This window comes from Anguilla anguilla, chromosome 8, assembly GCF_013347855.1.
Source record: "Anguilla anguilla isolate fAngAng1 chromosome 8, fAngAng1.pri, whole genome shotgun sequence".
In the NCBI taxonomy this organism is placed as follows: Eukaryota; Metazoa; Chordata; class Actinopteri; order Anguilliformes; family Anguillidae; genus Anguilla; species Anguilla anguilla.
Genome location: NC_049208.1, coordinates 37,095,369 through 37,119,170, shown reverse-complemented (window position 1 = coordinate 37,119,170; position 23,802 = coordinate 37,095,369). Strand labels below are relative to the sequence as shown.

At 39.8% G+C, this 23,802-nt stretch overlaps 2 protein-coding genes across 2 annotated transcripts in view; both read left to right on the top strand.

Annotated features, from left to right (window-relative positions):
* LOC118233925 (CMP-N-acetylneuraminate-beta-galactosamide-alpha-2,3-sialyltransferase 1-like) overlaps positions 1-9,377 on the top strand; it is a 31,732-nt gene extending 22,355 nt beyond the window's left edge. Inside the window, exons 3-7 of the mRNA XM_035430042.1 lie at positions 377-570; positions 4,501-4,680; positions 5,505-5,550; positions 5,697-5,816; positions 6,530-9,377. Of these exons, the coding sequence (XP_035285933.1) occupies positions 377-570; positions 4,501-4,680; positions 5,505-5,550; positions 5,697-5,816; positions 6,530-6,703 (714 nt within the window). The 3' untranslated portion in view covers positions 6,704-9,377. The remainder of the gene's footprint in view (positions 1-376; positions 571-4,500; positions 4,681-5,504; positions 5,551-5,696; positions 5,817-6,529) is intronic.
* Positions 9,378-13,914: 4,537 nt separating this feature from the next.
* On the top strand, positions 13,915-23,678 carry parp10 (poly(ADP-ribose) polymerase family member 10). Its single transcript, XM_035429960.1, has 11 exons — positions 13,915-14,042; positions 14,809-14,987; positions 15,841-16,086; positions 16,287-16,517; positions 16,805-17,859; positions 18,343-18,555; positions 18,800-18,947; positions 19,261-20,262; positions 20,581-20,714; positions 20,855-21,029; positions 21,236-23,678. Exons 2-11 carry the CDS (start codon positions 14,813-14,815, stop codon positions 21,532-21,534), a joined length of 3,678 nt encoding a protein of 1,225 aa, XP_035285851.1. The 5' UTR covers positions 13,915-14,042; positions 14,809-14,812; the 3' UTR covers positions 21,535-23,678.
* Positions 23,679-23,802: the final 124 nt, after the last annotated feature.

The window sequence follows — 23,802 nt, the reverse complement described above, 5'->3', positions numbered from 1 at the left end:
ATTGTGTCGTTTTCCCTACTCAGTCATGCTTCTCAAGACACAGAGACGCCTGGGTCGGGAACCCACTGTGTGACAGGCTGTGTGTGTGTGTACGTGCATGCGTGTGTGTGTGTGCGTGTGAGTGTGTGTGCGTGCGTGTGCACGCCTTCCCGTCTTTTTTGCTCACTGATTACAGATTTCTACTGTATGTTTACAAATTTAAAGCCTCAAATATAAAGACAGAGAAGAACCATATAAATACGACCTTCCCTCCGCCTGAGGTTATATGAAGAAATGCTTTGTGCATTGTGCCGCTTTGATAACTACTGTTGCTCTTGTTGATGGGCTCTCAGGCAGCTGAGAGTAACTCTTGTGCGTGTCTTTGCTGCGTCACCAGTGGATACAGTCCGAGAAGCGCCCGGCCAACTACAGCGACGTGGTGCGGAGATTATTTCAGGTCATCCCTGGCGAGGAACGCTACATGGACTCAGGGTCCAGACGTTGCAGGACCTGCGCCGTAGTAGGGAATTCTGGGAACCTCAAGGGTTCCAATTACGGGGCCCTCATCGACTCCAGTGACTTCATCATAAGGTGACTGTCTCTGCCTGACCTAATATGGCACTATGTAACATGGGCTATAGAACTGAGCTGTATTTGAAAATCTGGATCTCTTTGAAAAGCCTGTGTATGATACAAATATTTGTGTGTGTGTGTTAGTGTATGTTGTGGTATAATTGGGGTTAATCAACGGGGCAAACTGGAGACCAAATAATGCAGGTGTCCTATGCAATAATAGAATGTTTTTTACACTGCTTCTCAAGGCATGGATCATTTAGTCTATACTTTTATTTAATTAAGCCTGTTTGTATGTCGAAGTGGAACGAACTGTTTGTGTATTTTTTCAGTTTCGGAGTAAATGAATGCTGATAGGGCATAAGTCACATGCCACGTCAATTTTCTTATTTTGCTTGACTGTGATTCCAGTCCAACAGTCCACTTTTCTGAGATCACTTATCTGTCTGCTGTAATGCATCCCACTGCGATAGCCGCATCCATCACATTGCAATGATTGCCAGAAATCACAGGCATGCTATCTGCAATAAAATATAATTACACAGTTTTATTTTGCTTTGGTATGAGTTTACACATTTGGAACTTGCAACCCCTCAATTGGCCCAAGTATGCCTGGCAATGACTAAGCATTGCATAAAAATTATATTAAAACAATGGAACAACTAAGGATAGATGTTAATGCAGAGCAGATGGTTCCTCTTAAACTTTAGGAAGTCCTCTTTATGGAAAGTGTGGTCAATCTATGCAAAATTCTCAGTTTGTGATATTTGTCCATTGTGGAACTTGTAGACACAAACAATATCTCCATGTCTCCTTGATCTGAGACTGAATGGAACTTTACAACACTCATAGGACACTCTACCAATGATTGCACATTTGAAACTAACATAGGGCACAACCTTTCTGCCCTTGTGTACAAAATAGTGGCTGTGGCCTTAACATTCTTCACCAGTGGTGAAAAAGTTACCTTCTGACAAATTATTAATTATGCAGTATTTTGAATTTAATAGTCACACATTTTTAAATATATGATACTATTTTTTTGACAACCTATTCTAAAATATGCATACTGGCTGTAGATATCAGATTGAAACCATTACACTTGGGTAGATTGGACACAAAGCTGGCAGGTTTCTTCTGGATGCTATGACTTAAGCGCCAGCTAGCGACTCATCAGGTACCTACAGCCTGTGAATTATGGCCAGTGACAGATGCCCCTGCTCTGATTGGTGCTAGATCTCCCATAGTCCAGGATGGCTCTCAGTATGTGAAAAATATTCACTAGCTGTTGGAATGTGCATTGGAGAAATGCATGTGGTAGGTAGCAGTGCTCCTTGCATTGGTGCCATTACTGTGTGACAAGAGGGTGAGAAGCAAAAATGGGAGTAAAATGGGGGAATGTGGGGAATGTTCAAAACAGCCAACTCCTTCCAATGTGAGTACTGATCTGATCAATATTTCATGGCACTGCTGCAAGAACAGTTGTTTATTAATTAAGAGAAAAAAATTTAATCGTAAGCAGTATCTGCTAAATGTTGCCTGGATATCCGTATTTATTTATTTATTTATTTATTTATTTATTTTGCAACATTAGCAAATGTGTGTTGCAGTATTCCCACCTAAAACACTATGCATATCAGAAATGAACACCTTTGGCTGAGGGGGTTATGACCATATTTCCAATTTCCAATTTTTTTTTCTGTCTCAAGGTAAGAGGTCTATTTTAATTGCGCTCTTTTTGCTGGCATCAAGGCTGCTCATCTCTTTAATTCAAAAGTAATTAGATAGGCCCGATACGGAGTTAGTTGCAACATTTAATGTTAGATGAAACATCAATCATTTTCTCATTAAAGTCTTCTGTGAGCCAAATCCTCAAAATAACTTAAAAAAAAAAAATGAAACAAAATCACTACCCCAGAAATTGTGATAGGCATGCACATAACCTCTGAGGCTGTGAAGATTTCTTTCTGAATGTTTTTTTTTCCCCCCCAAGGGACTTGGTATGATTCCTCTTAACAAACAAGTACATTTTCATAGAGAATACTCACTTTTAGTGGACTCCACCCTCAAAACCTGTTTTTGGTTTCTGCCCAGAGAAATATCAGGGTTTGTTGCAAAAGCACCACAGATTTGACAACGTTGTGTGAATGAGCGTTTTCGTCACAGTGCTCATTATATCGGAACATTATTTAAATGGCCTCCAGTGGCTCCGGCTGTTACAGCACATGTGATGTGCAATGGAGCTTCGTATTTATGTCTGTTGATAGCCCGCTTAAGCTGGAAAACAGTCATTGAGACCTTAAGAACCAAATCTGGACAGTTAATCCCATTTCAGTCTGGACTTTAATATGCTTGCCTTCTTTGTGTAATATATGTATTTCCCCTGGATACGCTGAACAAGTCTACACTGATCTGGCACACATGCGTTCAAAGTGAGATGTAACTGATTTCCGTGGTCACTAGTTGAAATCTCCTTCCCTTAATCTCGAACAAGCATTTCCAGATATTAGAGCACTGTTTTGGTGTGAAAGATGTTACAGTCAAACGCCTCAGGTTTTCCTCAGGTTTTTTTGAATACCTACCGAATATCTTGGCTCATATCTTGTACGTGCAGCCAGAAGTAACTGTCTTACAGGAATTTAAACACAATGCAGAGTGAGTCATTTCTGGACATTCAGGGACTTCTGAGAGAATGGCATGTAGAAATACTGGTTTTCCTACAATGGCATTCATCCTGCGCTCTTTCAGTAGCGACTTGAAGGGTTTATGAACACATTGCTACAAGCCTGACTTTATCTTAACCTATCATTAAAGCTGTATTGCATTCACCATTTTTCAACAGTTCACTGCCAGTTGTTTGGTTATTGAATGTGAAAAGCCTATGTGCTAAAAGACATAAAGCCCCACGCCAACCTTCAAACCCAAACCTAAGTCAGGCTGCAGCTATTACCACACAGTGGGTGGGATTCAATGAACATCAAAAATCAATATAATTTGACATGTCCAGTTCCCACCCAAATTTGGAATTTCCCATTAGCTATCTGCATCCGCGTTCGTGCAGTGATATCACTGCAGATTAAGGAAAGAGTAGATCTGTGGTTCTCCTCTGAAACATGCAATGTCACTATCCTGGTTCTTTTCACACCACAGTCCACAGCCAAGATTGCACAGTGCCAAGTCGGCGGAAGACATTTCATGTGCAGCTTTGGCAAGTCCCTGAGTGCCCAATAGACTGGTGGGGGTCCCTAGACAGCGCTAAAACACAAACCCCTAAACTGAGTGAACCCTCCTATCCCGGGGCAACATAAACACCAATTGCATTGTGCCCCATGGAGCTACCAGCCACAGTTGGTACTGGTGTGCTCTTCCCTGGACCAGAACAGTGCTGTAACCCTATGTGTCCTTAATCTTGACTAACAATTAAAAGCAGAGGTGGGAAGCCCAGGGGTCAGAAACTGAAAGTCCTGCCATGTTTCTTCTACTCAGTCAGATGATTTCACTGATTAGTCCTACCTCCTGGGTGAGGAATTGTGCTAATTAGCAAATCCAGGTGATTAGAACAAAATACTGGGGAGGATTCTTACTTTCTGAAAAAGCAATAATTTAAAAAATAATAATTTTATAAAATAGTTTTAAAAGAGTTTAGCAAGTTCACCAGCTAGACATTCACCAAACTGTGTTTCTGAAGAAAAAGTACAAAGCTTGCATTTATCAGTAAGTCAAGGACAAGTGTTAATTGAATACCTTTTGGATGTCTTTTATGTGCCAATAAGTGTTTGTGACATCGCATTAGTACTGCTTTATAGACACCTTAATGATGTTTCTTGGCTATGTGGTAAACTTGGTCTAAATAAATGCAGCCCTCCTGATCGCATTGCCTAAAATCAATTTCAAGGCTAGTTTACACAGCAATCAGTCATCTAAAAGCAATATATTTTGTCTCTGCAGAATGAACAAAGCTCCCACTTCGGGCTTTGAAACGGATGTAGGGAGAAGAACCACCCATCATGTCATGTACCCAGAAAGTGCCAAAAACCTGCAAAACACCACAAACCTGGTGCTGATACCATTCAAGATTTTGGATCTACAGTGGATCATTAGTGCTTTAACCACAGGCACTATTAAACAGTAGGTGACCATGGGCAACACCGGGGATTCATTTGTGTTTGAGCTTTGATATAATAAACGGAATGCACGTCTGACAAACAGGAGCGCTCTTCAAAAGCAGCTCACTCCGAAACATTGTGCTTTGTCCAATATTTGTTCTCTGATGAAAAAGACGCATCAGCTATCATCGTTATGCTGTGCAATTAATGTTTGTTTGAATTTGTGAGGCAAAGTTAGGGACAAAGAGCGGGAAAATAGCCACCCATGTTTTCTCTGTGGGCAGCCCTCTTGGTTCATGGATGCTCTACTGTTCCTGCCCTGGGTTAGTCGGCTCTTTGATCGTGGTGGATAGTCACCCCTCCTCAGAGCGATAATGAAAGCAGAGCTTTTAAGTGGTGCCACCTGACCGTGGCTCTGTGGAAACTCAGCTTTTTTTCGATTTCCAGTTGCCACTACAGCTTGAAGCGAATAAAAGCCCAGCTTGCCGTGGCAAGAATTGATCACCCTTTTTACCCATGAGAGCGCATGTTTATTGGCACTAGATAAAGTGTGCTGCACTGTGTTATCCTCCAAGCAGTAAAAAATGTTATTGCTTTTAGAAACACGTCCCCTCTTTCTCTCTCTCTCTCTCACACTCCTCTCAAAGGGCATACCTCTTGTTCATTAGTCTTCAACCTGCAAAATCTGAACACATTGGTCATTACCCAGTGATAACGTGTGCTCTGTGATCTATGATGGCAGGCAGCCTGATGTCAGACTGTGACATCACTGACTTTCCCAAGGGCTAACATTTGACTCTGTGCCACCCGGCAGGCTGTTGACGTCTCTCTCTCTGTTTTCAACAGCACCTATTTACCTGTGATGGCCAAGATAAAAGCAAACAAGAATAAGGTAAGAGAGCCTGTATCACAATTTGTCACAAACCTTTTTTTCCAAGTGTGTGTGCACGCATGCACGAGTGTGTGAGCATGCATATGTTAGGTTTAGTGTGACTCTTGCTCTCATATGGTGACCTTTATGACTATGTTTTGACACAGGTGCTAATATACAGCCCCACGTTCTTCAAGTACGTCTATGATTCTTGGCTTGAAGGCCATGGGAGATATCCCTCCACCGGTTTCTTAGCCTTGATGTTCGCCATTCACATATGTGATGAGGTAAGCTTATATTTACTCACATTTAGCATTCTTTTTACCTCAGTTGTTCAGAAAAAGCCAAAGTAAACAAACAGGCTTTATCCAATTTGCCCAAGAAAAAAAAGCTAAATAAAGCCAAAGGAAATTGCTGCACTGGTGTGCAGAAATTTTCATTGGCTGATGCTGGTGGCAGTGGAAGTTTGAGCTGGGGTATACTGCCATCTACTGTTGGTAAAATGCTCTGATAAGCTTTTGTATGCATGAGTTTTTGCTAAATCAAATTTCATTGACCATTCCGGAATCCCATATAAATCTTATTAATGTCTTGTTAGGACCACAGGTGTTTACATGGTGCTTCTGATTTAATGGACTCCTTTGGGATTTATTCTCAAGTGCTTGTTCAATTTCTAGTTTAGATCTTTTTTTTTGTTTGTTTAAGATACAGTAGTGTTAAGCCATGATGGGCAGAACAATTTATATGCATCTACGTGTGTCTAGTTGTTCTTTTATTTTGTTTTTACAAAGAAACAATCAAATCAAGTTTCAGTTCCACACCCATGCATATGTATGTGCGCATACAATTGTAATTATATTGTATTATATAAATTTCAAAATGATAATGAAGTTACTACCAATAATAACCAAAGGCCGTCATTTGTTAGTCACTGGAATTTTAGTCATGAAATCGATTCCATTTAACATTAAACTTTCCATCCACTTCCTCTCGGTCCCAGGTGAATGTTTATGGATTTGGGGCGGACAAGGAAGGAAACTGGCACCACTACTGGGAGAATAACCTCCTAGGAGGGGCCTTCCGCCACACTGGGGTGCATGACGGGGACTACGAGTACAACATCACCTTGCTGCTGGCCAGTAAAAAAAAAATCAAGATGTTCAAAGGGAGATGACGGCTCCACACCTGGAAGTATCAGTCGGCCTATAAAACGAACACAACCTCCGAATGGCCTTAACATGCTTTTGGCAAGGAAATACCAAAGGGCCAGGTCAACCTGCCCCCAAAAATCATTGTGGGACTTCATAAGAACCAATGACAAATGTAAGGCAGTATTACATTTTGCCTAAACCTAACTTTTAACTCAATATTCAAAATGGAAAAAGTTTATTAACAAAAGAAAATGTAATGCTGTCTTGAATTTGGTGGATGTTTCGTATGTGAAGTGAAATGACTCTTACTTGACATCAGACATCCCTTGAAACTTAAGGACCTTTTCTGTTTGCAGTCAAGCATATTTAAATCAATGTGAAAGCGTATGTACAGTACCAGGATTCTTGACAATGTTTTGAACGTAACTGGTTTTTCAAACAAAGCTGGGAAGGCAGCGAGTATGAGGATGACAGATGTTTTTCCGACAACAGGTTCTGCGCATGTGACCGCAGATCAAGGTTTTTTAATTAGTCACGTCGACTGACAACGGACCAGGGTGGTGTCGCGAGTGAAACGCACGGGAATGTATGTAACGAGACTATCGGTGGATTCGCCCTCTTCTTAGAGCATCGCAAAGCCACCTGCGCCAGATGGCTTAGACAATTTATGCATCCGAGTGTGGCTGTTCTTGCTGTGCGGGGTATGGGTGTGAAGTGACAGTAATGGGGGAATTTTGGCAGAACCGAGTGGCACAGCAAACAAAATTTATGCATCTCATTTCCATGCCAACATGAGTGTTGCCGCTCATTGTTTTTCTCCTTCATATACATTACTCACGAAGGATCGCAATGTCTTGATTTTTTACACCAGTGTCTTCAATTAACTGTTTTGTTGCTTCATGTAGTAACTGACGATGAAATCCAGTAAAAGGAAATCACGATGTTCGTTCTATGAATACCTTGGTATGTTTTTAGTTTTAAATTATATATGATTTTTGCCTGTGTGATCTGTATAAACATGGTGAATGATCTGAATTGCCATTTAGCGCATGTCCTACATTGCATTATTTAATGAGGCTTGAAAGAGTTTCTGGGTTATTGCACAGAGTTGTGCTGTATGCACAGCATTATGCAGCATTGTAAATGATACGGATTTTCAGAAAAGGGATGTGCAAGACCCATAACCTTGTCCATTTTTCCTGAAAGCTCATCACGATCAAAAGCCTGCACTGGCTTCCTAAGCACACCCCGCATATAAAAATTACTGATGATATTGCCACTGTGATTGTAGAAAGGACAGGACCCCGTGGAGTGGCTACAACCTTTGACTTGTGACCGGGTTTCGCCTTTCGAGCCGGGGATCCGGGGTTCATTGAAATGGTGTTTACTGCCTGTCTGCCTCGCGTGATTGCAGTCACTGTCAAATCTGCCCCCACTGTTGTGAACACAGCCTGGAAACAGAGCCGTAATGGATGTCCCTGTGTGAGGGGAATGGAGCATGATGCATAATCTTCTGCGTCTGCCCTTATCTTCAGAAAGGGTCCGGCCGTGAGGCCTGTGTCTCTGTGTAAGAAGTGCCTTATCAATGAAAATCCTAATGTGTAATGTTTGGGATTGGGGGATGGGGGTTATGTGCCTTTTAAACTTAATCTCACATTTTCTAAATGGAATGATTGTTCTTTATTTTATAAAAAAAATTTTGTTTGTTAGTTTTTTTGTTTGTTGTTGTTTTGAATACAGAGGAGCTGCAGTTATATCGTTAAATGTAGAGCATCATCACCATCATATTTTGTTTCCATGTTTTATTAGGAGCCTCAATTTAATCAAGACCCATAGAAATTTATTTTTGTTCATTATCTCTTTTTTCTTCATTTTACATGCCTGTGAATCACCAGGATTTCTGGTATTCTGCCATCACTGGCACATAATTCAGGATTCGATAAATTTAGCACTTAACCAAGATGTAGTGCTGTGTCATAAGCATTTTGCTGCTCATGTGCAATAGGTGATGAGAACATTTAATTGCATTGCTATTTATTAATGTTGGGAGCAACCAATACTTTAGTCCTTGTGGATTTTATTTGATTGGGAAACAAAAAACATTGAATTGTTACACATAGGGCCAGGTTTTGTTTGTCCTTACCCTTTGGATGACAAATGGATCTTACATAACATCCTGTAGGACACTGTAAGGCTTTCCTCAACTCATTACAGGAAGTTAAGTTGAATAGGCTATGCCAGTTGGGATTTTATGTGATATGAGAACATTCAGTAGTTCCAAAGCCAAAATTCCAGAGAATGAAAGTTTGTAAACACCTGTCAGTTTTAAGTTTGCTATTTTATGTCGTGTAACATAGGGTTACATGTAATCTTGCCTGTGCTCACACAAATTAGATTTTCTCATGACTATGCCAAATTCTCAAGACATAAAAGTCCACAAGCCTAAAAAACATCTAATCTCTCAAAAAATGACTTCCAGGAGTTATTTTTAACTCCCAGAGTTGAATTATCACTGATCATTTCAATTTCAAAATATATATGCATTGTAAATGTGCCTTCAACTTTTATAATATCATTTGCATATGTTTATTGCATCATTAACTTTTGTGTCTACTTATGTTTTTTACTGTCACTGACTGTATGTCTGGTGTTGATTATAATGGGATCTTTGATTAAAGTTTACTCTCTGAAAAACAATAAATTTTTTTGTATTTGTTTGACAATCCACATTACACCACATCTATTAGTTATTGACAAAACATGCCTGTAAATATGGGCATATTTATAAGGGTAGTTTGAAAAAATGGCTCAAAATAATGCAGTGGTGTCAGTTTTGGTGGTGTTCCTTTGGCCTCTACACTTTGCTCTTGCCATCACTGACACAAGTGAATCTTGGTCTCATCTGTCCACAAGACCTTTTTGCAGAACTCTACAGGCTCTTTTAGGTACTACTTAGCAAACTGCAACCTGGCCATCCTGTGTGGTTAGCTAGTGGTTTTCATCTGACAATGTAGCCTTTGTAGTTCTGTTCGTAGTCGGACAGTAGTCACTGACACATCCACGTCTGCTTGCTGAAGAGTTTCTGATTTGTTGGTGTCAGAGGGTTATTGTTCATTACGGTGAGAATTCTGCAGTCATTAACTGTAGAGGTCTTCCTTGGGCTACCAGGTCCTTTGAATTACTGATCTCACCAGCACTCTTTTTTAAAAATGATGTTCCAACCAGTTTATTTTTGTCAGCCTAAGGTTTGGCCTATGTCTCTGACTGTTTTTCTTCTTATTATTTTTCATCTTCATAATGGCTTCCTTGACTTTCACTGACACAACTCTGGTCTGTTGACAAACACCAATAACAGACTCCAAAGGCAATCATAAGCCTGTAGAATCGAGAATAGATACAGAAAGCTCTCTTATACCTGCACCAAGGAAGCAATTGAACGCACCTGACTCATCAGAAACATCTGTAAAGCCATTTGTCCAAAACATTATGATGTAATGAAATAAAGGGACTGTGTATAAAAATTGCTGTAATTTCTACATGGTGAAACCAAAATGTATAAAACTCCCCTTTAATAAAAGCTGAGCATCTGCGCTTTAACCACATGTGAATTGTTTAATTACAAATCTAAAATTAAGGAGTACAGAGCCAAATCAAGAAAGACATGTCTTTGTCCCAAACAATATGTATCTCACTGGAGCTCACACATTGGATTTGAAATGAAACAATGAACACGAGGTCAAAGTGCAGACTGTCAGCTCTAATTTGGTATTTACATCCATATCAGGTTAACCATGTTGGAATTTCAGCCCTTTTTATGCATAGTCCTCCAATTTTTGGGAGACCAAAGGTAACTGGTGTTGCTGTGCCAATGCCAGTAAAGCTGGCCATCATGTGGAAAAATTGGAATAAACCGATCAGAGACATCACCGGGTGCGCCAAAATCAACTGTTTGGTACATTTTTAAGTAGCAAGAACAGACTGTTGAGCTTAGCAATAGCAAACAAGCTGTTCACAACACAAGACCACTGTTCATAGACTGCTTTCAATTGTGAAGAAAAAATCTTTTTCAATCATAAAACAGATCAAGAACACTCTCCATGTTATTTGAACAGATGTGTCAAAGATTAAAATAGAGAGAAGAATGCACCAGCATAACCTTAGTGGGTTCACCGCAAGATGCAAACCACTGGTAAGCCTCAAGAACAGAATGGCCAGGTTAGAGTTTTCTAAAAAAAAATTAAAAAATTAAAAAGTACATAAAAAACTGTCTTATGGACAGATTAAATAATTGTATGAAAGTCTTGTGGGCAGATGAAATTAGTATTAACCTGTCCCAAAGTGATGGAAAGACAAAACAATGGAGAAAGAAAAGAACAGCTCATGATCCAAAGCACCCCCCTCATCTTGAAAACATAATATAGGCAGTGTTATGGCTTGGTCGTGTATGGCTGCTCCTGGAACTGGCTCTCTTGTTTTTACTGATAATGTGACCGCTGACAGCAGCAGCAGAATGAATTCTGAAGTGTACAGGAACATCTTATCTGCTCAGATCCAACCGAATGCCTTGAAACTTATTGGACAGCACTTTGCCTTGCAGCAGGACAGTGAGCCCAAGTGCGCTGCTAAAGCAACCAAGAGTTTTTCACGGCCAAAAAGTGTAATGTTTTTGACTGGCCAAGTCAATCACCTGACCAAAATCCAAATTAACATTTGTTTCACTAGCTGAAGACAAGACTGAAGGTAAAAAATCCCCAAAAGCAACAGGAACTGAAAATAGCTGCAGTACAGGACTGGCAGAGCACACACGAAAACACACACATAAAAAGAAAGGTACTATATGAATACCTCGGTCTCTTAATCAACAAATTACAATATTAAAATCTGAAATATTCTTCAAAAAGTATGGAAGGTAATCGTTTCACTCCTTTTTATAAAGTGAGAATCATCTGGCTTTGTAGGAGAGCAAGGCCAATCTCAAATATTGCAAATAAGTAATATTTTAGGTGCACCCACAGTAATAAAGCCCAAACAACAATTTGAATGGTGAAACAGTCTCCTAACACTGCACTCAGCTAATTTAGTTACCAGACAAAGGATTCCTTTTCATTCCACTTTTACTGAGTTTGAATCTGTTATATTTGCAGAGAGCAACACTTGTACGGGCTCATAGTCTATTGCCAAATATGGCACCAATATGACATAATTAAACTGATATTTTTTAATAAAGCTAGCAAATGTTCAGTTATCAAATAATGCTTTGACTGTGTGATCCAATACTCTTTATTTTGGTTTAGTACAAAATAATTACTTACAAGAATAAGTCATTTTTTATCATTTTTGAATAAATAAATAAAAATTCAGCTCTAGTGCTCACCAGCAGTTATTTCCTTTTTTCCTCTGTAACAGTTATTTTTAGGTCCCTTTAAGTGAGCATGGACATTATATTTGGACAGACACCACTGCAGTGTAGAGTTGAGAGTGTTGATGATGGATGGCAGCATGATATTATATGCCTCTGCATTTTATACCTCAGCTCTCAAAAGTAATGGCACAGTTCTTATGTTCATAGGCTATATTGCTGTGAGACCTGGCTGCCATATATGGTTGATATTGATAATAAAAGAGAATTCCTCATTTACTTATGAGTCTAAAATTGTATAGAAACCATTTCATGTTGTTCACCACAGCTGCAGACCTCATGTACATAAAATAAAACGAAGAGTTACATCTTTCATAGTTATTTCCAGCTTCCAATGATATGAAGTACCTAAAGTTACTCTCAAGCTACAGTTTAGTTACAGCAGAAAGGATCATAGAGACTTGATTTATAGTGCATAGTCTAACAGTAGCTTTACATGTCACTGTCCATTGTTTTTACATTTGTAGTTCTTATTATATACTACATACAATAAAAAGTGAATCTGGGAGGATGTAAATATAGCACAAAGAAATCCTTAACAATAAAAATGTTAATTTGAATCTTTAAATGAGTATCTCTATTTGTGAAACGAATGTGCATTTGTGGCAAACACACGACTTTTTGATTTTGCCTTAACAAGAGGCTCCTACGTAATCCAAACCTATTTTCTAAAGCACATCCATCCTACAGATAATTTTTTTTTTTTAATTACTGTGTTCCAATATCGCTCTGCATGGTGAATTGTGTTCACGTCCTGCATGCAGATCCACACACTGTCTGCAGAGGATGCCACAGTTGTTGTTTTTTTTTTGTTTGTTTTTTTTACAGGATCAGGACCAGTCACAATCACACTCAAAAAAATAAATTATTGGACTGACATAACCCAGTTAAGTCAACACCTTCCACGACTGTGTTCATTAGTACCAACATTGTATGACACTGAAAAAACAGAATCTAATCACAAAATTTATCTTGCAAATTAGGTAATGTGTGTGAGTGTAACTTTAAAATAACAATTTTGCATTAGAAAAACATAGATCCCACTTCAAGTAATGATTGTGGAGATTACAAAATTAAGCTGGTTTGACATCTAAATAGACTTTTGAAACTCTGATATCACACACTCAAAATAATGACTATAGAACTGTTTAAATAAAGTTAGTTGTACTTAGGCTATGCATTTAGTTGCTCATACAGAGTGGTCTTGATCAAACAACATTAAAATCTCATGCAAAAAATTATTTAAGTAGGGTTTTAAAAAGTATTTATTATCAGCAGTGCGACTTTAATGTTTTACTCACAAGCATCTTTCATTTGCTTCACTTAGGCATGCTTCTACAAAATTTAACTTCCATGGTCAAAAGTCAAATACATATTTCTTATATTTAATTGTGATTTCGTACTACTACTACTACTACTTGCATTTTTACTCCTTCTTTTTGACCACATTTTCTTCAGATGGTAAAATTAAAAGAAAGAAAGAAAAAAAAACAGGGCAAGTTACTTATAATAATTTTGGAAACATTGGGTTGCACAGCTTTGGAATACAGCTTGTTTAATTAGTGTGAGATAAGATAGCCAAGTTACAATATATCGTTTTCTTGTAACTTGGCCCAATTTTGACAGTACTTTTAATGGCAGGCCTAGATTTTACACATTTTAATGAATGGCTCAGACAGTGCTTTTGTATTTGTGAGTAATTTCGCATTTTTGTAAGTTGAAAACGTATTTTCCTTCAGCAGATCTTTTTTTACAGTCCATGTTCCGATAACTTTGTCTGCAGCTGGAGACAATAACCTGTCTCGCTCTGCAGTTGGAAATTACCGCTCACGGGCTGGGCTTGGGAGCAGAGTGCAGCTCTTGCGTACCAGGAAGTCAGTCAGCAGAAGAAAATTTCCGTGTTTACAGCCATGACAGGAGCGTGAATGCAGAAAATCATTCAGGTAAATTAATAAATCATTTATCAAATGAGATATGAGGTATTGCTAATTCGAAATTAGACCTGCTGACATGCTTCTAATTGTGATATTTCGGCATAACAAGGTAACGTTAGTGCACCTACCCAGTAACGTTGCTTGTTATATAGCCAACTAGCTAGCAAACGTTAGTTTCATTTTCTGTTTTCTGAAATTTGGTAGACATAACCCGAAACGGTGAAGTAAATAGCGGAAGTAAAAGTTAACGTAAAAGTTAACGTATGTGTTAGCTACATAAATACATTTCTCTAGTTGGGTTACTTAGCTAGACTAGCTAAATTAAATAATACAAACGAAATAATTATCTATAATTCCGTTCGCTAGCTAGCTAGTGTGGTGATGTGTTATTAGCTTGCTAGCTAGTTTGGTCACTTCGAGATGGTTAGCTTGCTAACGCACCTAGTTAGCTACTCGGCCAGGTGTGCGTGTTTTAGATTTGTGCCAGTTTATTAGAGTAGATTCATGCACTGGAAATCAGTCTAAATCCAAATCTATCAAACAAATGTACGTTGCAACTTAACTTATTAGCCAAGTAAGTTATTGATATGATAACTTGTTCGCTGGAGTTATATATGCGAGAAGTTGATTGTTATCGAGTTAGTCTACCGGGATTCGCGTAAATTTATGAACGCTCAGGCCCTTAGCTGCTTTAGCTGGTCAGCACAATGTTAGTGGGTTTGGGTGTTGTGTTACACAACGTCACTTTTGAAAGTGTGTATTTCTTCTTTTTAAGAAACATGTCTGAGGAAATCGTGGAGGAGCGGACTGTTGAGGTGTATGAAATACCTGCCGAAATTGAGGATGAATTCTTGATGTTGTACTTTGAAAACAAGCGGCGTTCTGGAGGGGGACCACTGGTGTCTCTTAACAGGAGGGGTAGCTGTGCAGTGTTGGTGTTCGAAGAAGCAGAGGGTAAGACCTATAATAATAATCGTTATACATGTATACTGTAACAGTTACATTACATTACATTCATTTGTCAGACGCTTTTATCCAAAGCGACGTACAAAAAAGTGCATTTCATGGTCATAGACAACTGCGAAACACAGGTTCAGTAAGGTACAATACTTATTTTGTACAGCTATTTCTAGCCAAGAGCACAGTTCACACAGTGAACACTATTCTGACCTAACCTCTACAAAACAAACTAGGCAGAAGAATAAGCTACAGTATTGGGACAAATACAAATTACGAAAAAGTGCTGGGATGGGGCAGCATGTAACAAGTGACATGAAGGGGGGGGGGGGGGGGGGGGGGGGGGGATTTAGAGTGAAATATACAGCGTGGTGGTGGTTAGTCTAGGTATAGTCTGAAGAGATGAGTCTTCAGGCCACGGCGGAAGATGGGTAGTGAGGGGGAGGTTCGGAGAGGGACGGGGAGTTCGTTCCACCACTGGGGAGCTAGGGTGGAGAAGCTCTGTGATCCCTTTGGGCGGGTGGGAGGGGTTACAAGGCGCCCTGCTGCCGCAGAGCGGAGTGGTCAAGCAGGCACATAGAATTGAGTCATGTCCTGCAAGTAGATGGGGGCTGTCCTGTTGGCAGCAGTGTAGGCAAGGGTTAGGACATGGGAGAATTTGGGGAGGTTGTAGATGAGTTGGGCAGCGGCATTCTGAATCATCTGTAGTGGCTGTATGGCACAAGCTGGCAGGCTTGCAAGGAGAGAGTTGCAGTTGATTCTTTAGAGAATGTCTTGGATTTTGCAAACTATAATTTAAAATATAATTTCACTTATTGTCATTCATATATTGATTGTCTTTCTTTAACAGTTGCTGCAAGGGTTTTAGCCAAAGAACCCCATGTGCTGCAGGGTGCTTCGCTGACCGTTAGAAAGCAAGCCCCTAAGGACCCTGGGAAGTTGCTGCTCCGTGGGATGAACCCCAGAACCAGCCTGGAGCTGCTGGAGCTATATGTGGAGAATGTCACAGGGATAAAAGATGGAGGCTACACATTATACCCTTCCCAAGGGAAAGACTTAGCTCTGATTCACTTTCACAAACCTATTTCAAAGGAAGGTTTGTGGCATTTTCCCTTCAAAATAATATGATTAAGACATAGACAGTAATTGAGGAAATCTTTATACAGTATGTGATAAAAATGACTCCAAATATTGAAATTGTGCCCAAATATGTCATGCGGTGTGTAATATCAGTACTATAAATGCTGTCATACATTATGAAGATATTGTGAAATGATTTCTTATTTCTCTGGACAGAAATTCAAAGATTGTTTGCAAAAATCAATGAGAAGCTGTTGGATGGAGCCACGATTCAGCCGGAACAGATTGAACAGACAAACACCATTTTGGTGGAGAACCTTGCTCCCAGCACCACTGAAGACATGCTCACTCTTTATTTTGAGAGTAGACGTGGGGGTGGGGGGGAGGTGAAGGAAGTCAACATGATTTCAGAAGGGAGAGCCAAAGTCATCTTTGTGGACTTTGAACGTAAGATGCTTCATAATTACATAATACTACTTGAATTACTACCTGCTTTGAATTCAGTTGCATGAACAAGATTCCATTCCATAAGAGTCTCACACTAACATTTTAAGATCTTTCTGTGATCTCGTTAACATATTTTACCTTGTATAGACTAATTGTGCAAAGCATTTTATGTTATAAATTATATGCTGCAATGTTCAAATCGTGAGTTTACATTAAGATTTTCAATTTGGATTCGATAGTGATATGTGTGTGGATTTGTCATAAAATCTACTTGTTTCATTCTACAGCTGTGGAACGCATACTGAAACAGACCCACAAACTGGAGGAGTGTAATTTGAACATCCAACCTTACTATGACTTCATGGAAAGAAAAGCAAACCCACAATCTTTGAGCCCTCTGAATGGTATAGGGCAACTGAGCGATAATATCGAACATGTGCTCACAAGCAGTCTTGGTATAGATGAGAGTCCTCTCATAGCAATGGATACATCAGTTTCAGAAACCCTTCCCACCACAGTATGGGGATTGGAAACAGTAGAAGGGGCCGGGGATAGGGTCGGTCTAGCACCACGGGCAGAAGCAGTTGAACCAAACAAGGTGAACATTCTGTGTCGCGCACCCTCTATTCCTTTTTCCAGTCACATTTCCCTACCAGACCCAATGAAACTCAACCTGTTGAAGAATAGCCTGCTCTTCCAAGACCTCCAGAAGTCTCACTCCAGCTTTGACATCAGAATCATGGACAGCGCTGTGGAGATCTCAGGACCAAGCCAGCCTGGTGTCCAACAGCTGAAGAGTCAAATCCTTGAGTTCTTCAGTGAAATTGCACAGGCGCATCTAACATTTGATGAGGAGAAGGCCAGATTACTTGTGAGGGACGAGGTGAAAGACAGACTACTGGAGCATCTGAAACGGCAGGGCCTGCCGTCCACCTACACGGTGTCGGATGGCGTGGTCACAGTCACGTCGTCATCTCTAAAGGCTGTGAATGAAGCTTGTAAATTTATCAAGTCTTCGATCTCTGAATTCAACCTAGCAGTCACCCCAGAATTTGAGTGCATGCTATATTCCAGGGAGTGGTTTGCATTCTTAGACTCATTGGGATTCTGCACTGTCGCCAATGGAGAAAACCAGATTAAAGTTGTGACTCTGGCTGGTATGGAGAACGAGAAGAAGGACAGTATCATTGGGTTTCTTAGCACGCCTATCCAAGTGGAGACGGTGATTACCATGGAGCCCGGGAAACTGAAATACATTCAGATCCACTGTCACCAGCTACTGGCTGACATGGAACAAGTCTCAATATTTCCACTGGAATCAGAAGACGTCACTGGATTTAGAGTATGTGTTTTACATTATGGTATTATCACACCAACATAGTGTCTTCATGCAGCAAGGGCAGGGTATTAGTAGGTTTAATAATGGTTTTATTTCATTTTGCTGTTAAGTGGCACTTAGCTGCTATTTTGAGCTACTCATGTGCATTTTGATTACTTTAAATACATTGGCTTTTCAAAATAACTGCACAAAACAGTTGTTGCATTTAAAGTATCTCTATGTTGCAGTCACAGTAGTAGTTAGTGTAGTCTTTTAGGTGCAGTGACTGTTCAGCTCAGTTGGTGGACTGCAGAGTGAAAAGAAGTGCCACTTGCCTACATATGTTGGATGCGTTCTGAAACATATTCGCTAGCCTGTGCTCTCTTGTATTAACCGAGGATATTGCTCCAGCAGGACAGGCCTACAAATACAGTTGGCTATTTCAGATTTGGAAGCATCAACAAAAAGTCAGTTTCTTTGTGGTTCTGACATTATGATGGTTTACAGTTGCATGGGAACGCAAATGCCTGCCAGATTGTGGACGAGGTACTGCGAGGCGTGGTGAGCTCGGTGCTCACGAGGACCATAACCGTAAACCAGCCAGGAGTGGCCCGCTTCCTGGTCAATGGGGAGGGAGCCAGCATCCTTGCAGAAATGCAACACAAGTTTCAGGTTTACATCAGCACGGAGAAAGTCCACTGGGAACCTCTGGAAGACCAGGTGATCCAGCACTTACTTAGCCACAATTCATAGTCATCCACAGTTTTTTTTTTTTTTTTTTTGCATTTATTAATATTACCAGTATCCCACAATGCACTTAAGAGATCGATAAATCATGGCAGTGTATCACATCCACAAAATAATGACCACAAGTAACTTTCTCAGGGTACTATGAAAATCTGTTTGTTTTTGTTTTTTTTGAGTATGGACTTGTTTACATGCTAATTTGTCCTCTTTCCCCCAGGACATCTATGAACTGGCATGGAAATTGACATCTGAGCAAAACTTTAAGAGAAGCCTCTCGGACAGCCACTCTGGCTCTGTACACCGTCTGAGCCCAGCTTTAAGCAGGACTGATCTTAACTCTAATGATGTCGATGGTGCTGACAGAGGTTTGTTGGCTCAAAGTGGGAAATGTGTTGCCTTTGTCAAACTGTAAAGCCATTTATTATTTTTAATGTTTAATATTATAAATAATGATTTAAATGCCTTTAATATTTAATCTCAAATTGTTCATTTTTTCGCAATTTACCTGCTTAAAGAGTATGAAATTAAACAGTGACAACTTAACTTTTATTTTATGAAATATAGAATGGTGTTTGAAAACCAAGGTGAAATATATGTATGTCCTAATCAATGCTCTTAATGGAATCGACTGTTTAGCCGGAGTTTCTGTGGTGTTTTACTTTGAATGCATTTTTGCAGAACTAATAGAGGAGGCAAAGAGGCTCGTCTCAGTCATTGATCCAGTACAAGATCTGGAAGGAGAGGATTTGTACACTGCTGAACCTATGGCTCTCAGTTTATCCATTGACACAGACAACCAGGATGATGATTTTACCATGGTTGTGGAAGAAGTGCTGCGGGCTGCACCAGAAGGAAAGGATAACGCCGAGCTACAGACTGAAGAAGAAGCAGCGGCCTGTGCCAAGCCACCCTCCGTGGGGCCTTTAATGACACAAACAGACCTTGAGGAGGATGCTATGCTGTCCTTGGCGATACAGTACTCAATGGAACAAGGCAGCTCAGCGGCAGATTCAGACGACGAACTGCAGAAAGTTCTGGAAATGTCCAGGAGAGAAATGCAGCACGATAGCGCCGCTGATCCTCAGCTTGAGAAGGCCATCCACATCTCGCTCCAGGATGCCATCAAGGCCGCCAACACTGCGGAAATTTGCGTGTTCGCTGGCTATAACCATGACCTGATCAGAGTAGACATTGCCCTTGGGAAGAAGGTCAGCCTGAGGCAGTGCGAGGAGAAGGTCGAGCACAAGTGCCTTAAGAGCCTGTCCGAGCACCAAAAGAAGTGTGTGGATCTCATCCAAAGGAAACATGCAGTGCAGGTTCTCGTCCAGGGAACCACCGCCACAGTCTCAGGGTTTAAGGACTACGTCTTGGAGGCAGTCGCCGACCTGAAGAAGCTGCTGAGCAAGATTTCGAACATGGAGTCTGATTCTGAAATTTTGCGCAATGTGCAGTGGGTATGGCACGACTCAAACTCACAGCCAATACCGTACCCTCCCAGCGCAACTGTTTTCATAGAAAATGCCTGGAAAATGAGGCAGAAGAAGATCGATATTGTGTTTGATGATAGACCTTACAGCATTGACTTTGACAAAATGGAGGAATATAACATTTCCTCCGGGAAGTCTATTCAGATCGAGAGGAAAATTCTGAGTGCCGTCGACTTGTACATGGACATACCAGGTACAGTAAAATAAATTCCCCAGTGATTTGCCAAGCTAAAAGTCAATGCATTTGTATTGTCATTATGTTGCTTACCTCTGCTATACATTTTCATTATGCATAGTGGAATTGAGTGCTTAATAATGTACAATACATGGATTACATTATTAAATATCCAGTGTTAACAATTAATGCAGTAGACACTAGCATTGGATTGATAGAACAACTAATGGGAGTAACTAAAATTCCACACTCATAGCCATTGGTATGGGTAGATGTATGTTTATTTTTGGCCTGCCAGGACTGTTTTAAATAATACTGTTCAATCTTCTTGGTCAGATGAGGATTTCAGCCTCTTATCTAACCTGCCTGAAGCATCCAGAGTTGATGAGGACTCCGATGAGTTCCAAGATGTTGTCAGAGAGTTTTATGAAAGTATTCAGGAATACCACAACAAAATAAAAATTATAAAGGTACGATCTGGGCTCTTCTCAGGAAAATGTGCACAAACTCCCTGAAGCTAATTCTGAAGATACATTAAAAAAAGGCAGAACTTTCCAGTGTATTGTGAAATCCAAAGTTACATAGCACCTGCTATTTCGACTTTTTTCAGGTGGACAAACTTACGAATACGCTTCTTTACAATCAGTATAAGTTAAAAAAGGCCAGTATGCTACGGAGTGGCACGAGCGCAGAGGTGGAGAGAACTCTATACCATGGAACAGGTGAAACCAGTGTGAAGGAGATCTGTGTTCATGGTTTCAACAGAAGCTTCTGTGGGAAGAATGGTATGGGACTACGGATTGCCGGTGTTTTAATTTGGTTCATTGGTTTGATGGACAGGTTGTGTTTTGGTAGCTGTGTATGTGTGGGTTAGATACGATTTTATGCCTTGCATTTTTTTTCTGGAATTGATAAATAGACTCTGAAATGACATAATGTTTTTTTCCCTCATTGTGCTGATGTGATGACTTTTAATGTTTTCTTTCCATAGCTACTGTGTACGGCCAAGGGGTGTACTTTGCAGTGAATTCGGCTGTGTCCGTCTCAGACCAGTACTCTCCACCCAATGCTGATGGATACAAGTACGTATTTGTGACGAAAGTGCTAACAGGGGACTTCACTAAGGGAAGACATGAAATGAAGACTGCACCCCTGAAAGAGAACTCCGATGTTCCCTTAAGATACCACAGTGTGGTAGACAACGAGAACTCACCTACCCTGTTTGTCATCTTCAATGACACGCAGGCATACCCAGAATATCTTATCACATGTAAGAAAATCCACGGTTGAGGCCATTTTACTTCTGCGCATTCTCATTGTCTGCAAGTCTGTGGTTACAGAAATGAAAGGCTGGTGTAAACTAACCTTTAGCTTTTATTCTTGGAAGGAGAAGTGCTTTAATTAATAGACATCATTAAAAGTACTTTTTCATGTGTAACACCGTTTACATTATTATCTTTATTTAGATTCATGGCAAGGAAATTAGGGGGAATGCCACAGTGGTTTTTGAACTTCTGTAATTTAATTTTAATTTGTTTTCTTTTTATTTGTTTTGCTTTTATTTACATTATCTTGTGGATGTTTTGAGCTAAAAATGTCTTTGGTGGACTGCATTTTCTTTGATTCTCAGACAGCTTCCTTTGAGTCACAGCCTATTTTAATCACAGTATGCTTTCATAACAATGAAGTCACAATGAAGTTGAACTCCTTAGGAATGTCTATCCAAATGACATGCACATGTAGAACACTGTAATTAAAATGTATCAGTATATACAGAGCATACCTTTCCTAGATTTGCTGTAACATGCGTGCAGTGCTAGCTCTAACAGACCAAAGTAGTAATGTGATCAGGGTGTGGAATTAACACCAGCCACCAGCCAAATGCTGGTAAAGTTTTGATTGCGGTTGGTGAGATTCTTTACTCTAGCAGTCACTTTGGCAGGTGACCAACCAAGTTGTGTTATATTGTACAAACTAATGTGGGTGATAAATGTTTTAAATGGCTGGTGAGTCCACAAGCCATTCTGGCCTGTCTATGAAAACGTTAATTTCATACCCCAAATGTCCACTTTGATTGGACATGAAGCAAATGAATGTATAGCATAATATTTTCATGAATATGCTTACAGAATAGCTGGCATATAGTCATAAGCCATTGAGATGGTAATCAGTAATTTGCGCTTTAATTTGGACCTTTTCTGTCTTGGGTTTTGTGAATAGATATGTCTATTGTTTCCTTGAATTTTCTGTAAATTTTCTAAATGAATGGTCATTGAAATCTTGATTTTGTTCACTATGAGCCTGTAATTTTTTTTAGCTTTTGAGCAAAAATAAGAATTGTGGCATTTTGAATGAAGATCTCAAAAGAGGGTTGGGCTGTTTTGGATATTTTGAGTAAACGACAGGCTGAAATGAAATGCAAAAAACAAACACGATGAGGGTACTGTAGGTAAAGGATATGTGATGACACATTAAATGATTATTGCATACTGAGTGGAGGATTTGCACTTTCAGGCGAATTACAGTATAATTTTGTGCCTTCATTTTTAATATATATTTTAATATATGTTTCTAACCATGCTCTGACAGGTTAAGCACCACCTGCCACTGAAGCTTTGGATAGGTTGCTGCTTACTAAACATGTGTCTAGTCCTGAATTTCTCATTCCCAAATGTCACTCCCAATCTTTTTTTGTTTTCACATATAAAGCAGTATATTGCAAATGACAGATTATATTTTCAGTGGTGAAAACACATGAAAAGTAAAGTAACTAGGCTGCTGATTGGCTCAGTGCTAACTAACTCAGATGGGATGTTAGTATCTCATCACTCACCAGTGGCCCATGTTGCTCAGTGGGGCACCCGCAAGTTTAGCCTGTTGAGCTGCACAAAGAGTTTTCCTCTGTCTTGCATCAGTGGGAGTCTGAGTAGTGCACTGTGGTATGACAAGCCATGGCTGACATCACATACATTGGAGGAGAGTGTATGATTGTCTGTACACTTCTGAATTCAGATTCAGATCAACTTTATCCCACACGGGGAAATGTGTTTGGTCCAGTGCTCCAGACATAAAAACACCATGAAATACACAGTAAGACCACAACATAATAAAACACATTTGATCACATTGAGACAGAATAAAGTCAAATAAAAACAGTCAATCCAAATCAGTAAAATCAAGTTTGATATAAAAGTGCAAAAGTGTGAGTGACCAACTAAAAGACCTGTTAATTAAACCTGCATGTTATACAGGCTGATGGCTGTTGAATTGATGGTGGAGGTTGAAGTGAAATTTGCAGTACACGTATGATTGTGTATTTCAAATTGGTGAGAAAATGGGTGCAAGCATAAAAACTAAATGATTAAAACATGTTTATGTTATGGGAGTGTCAACAATGTACTCGTGTTTGTTTCATTAAAAATCACAGTGTGTTTTCAAACAAGATTTTAGTTGTTCTGTCCAAAAATTCCAGTCTGGCTAATGATTTTAAACAATGGTGCTCCTGACCACATTGGGAGGTTTTATTCCATCACTAGGAGGTCAAGTACAGATAGCCAT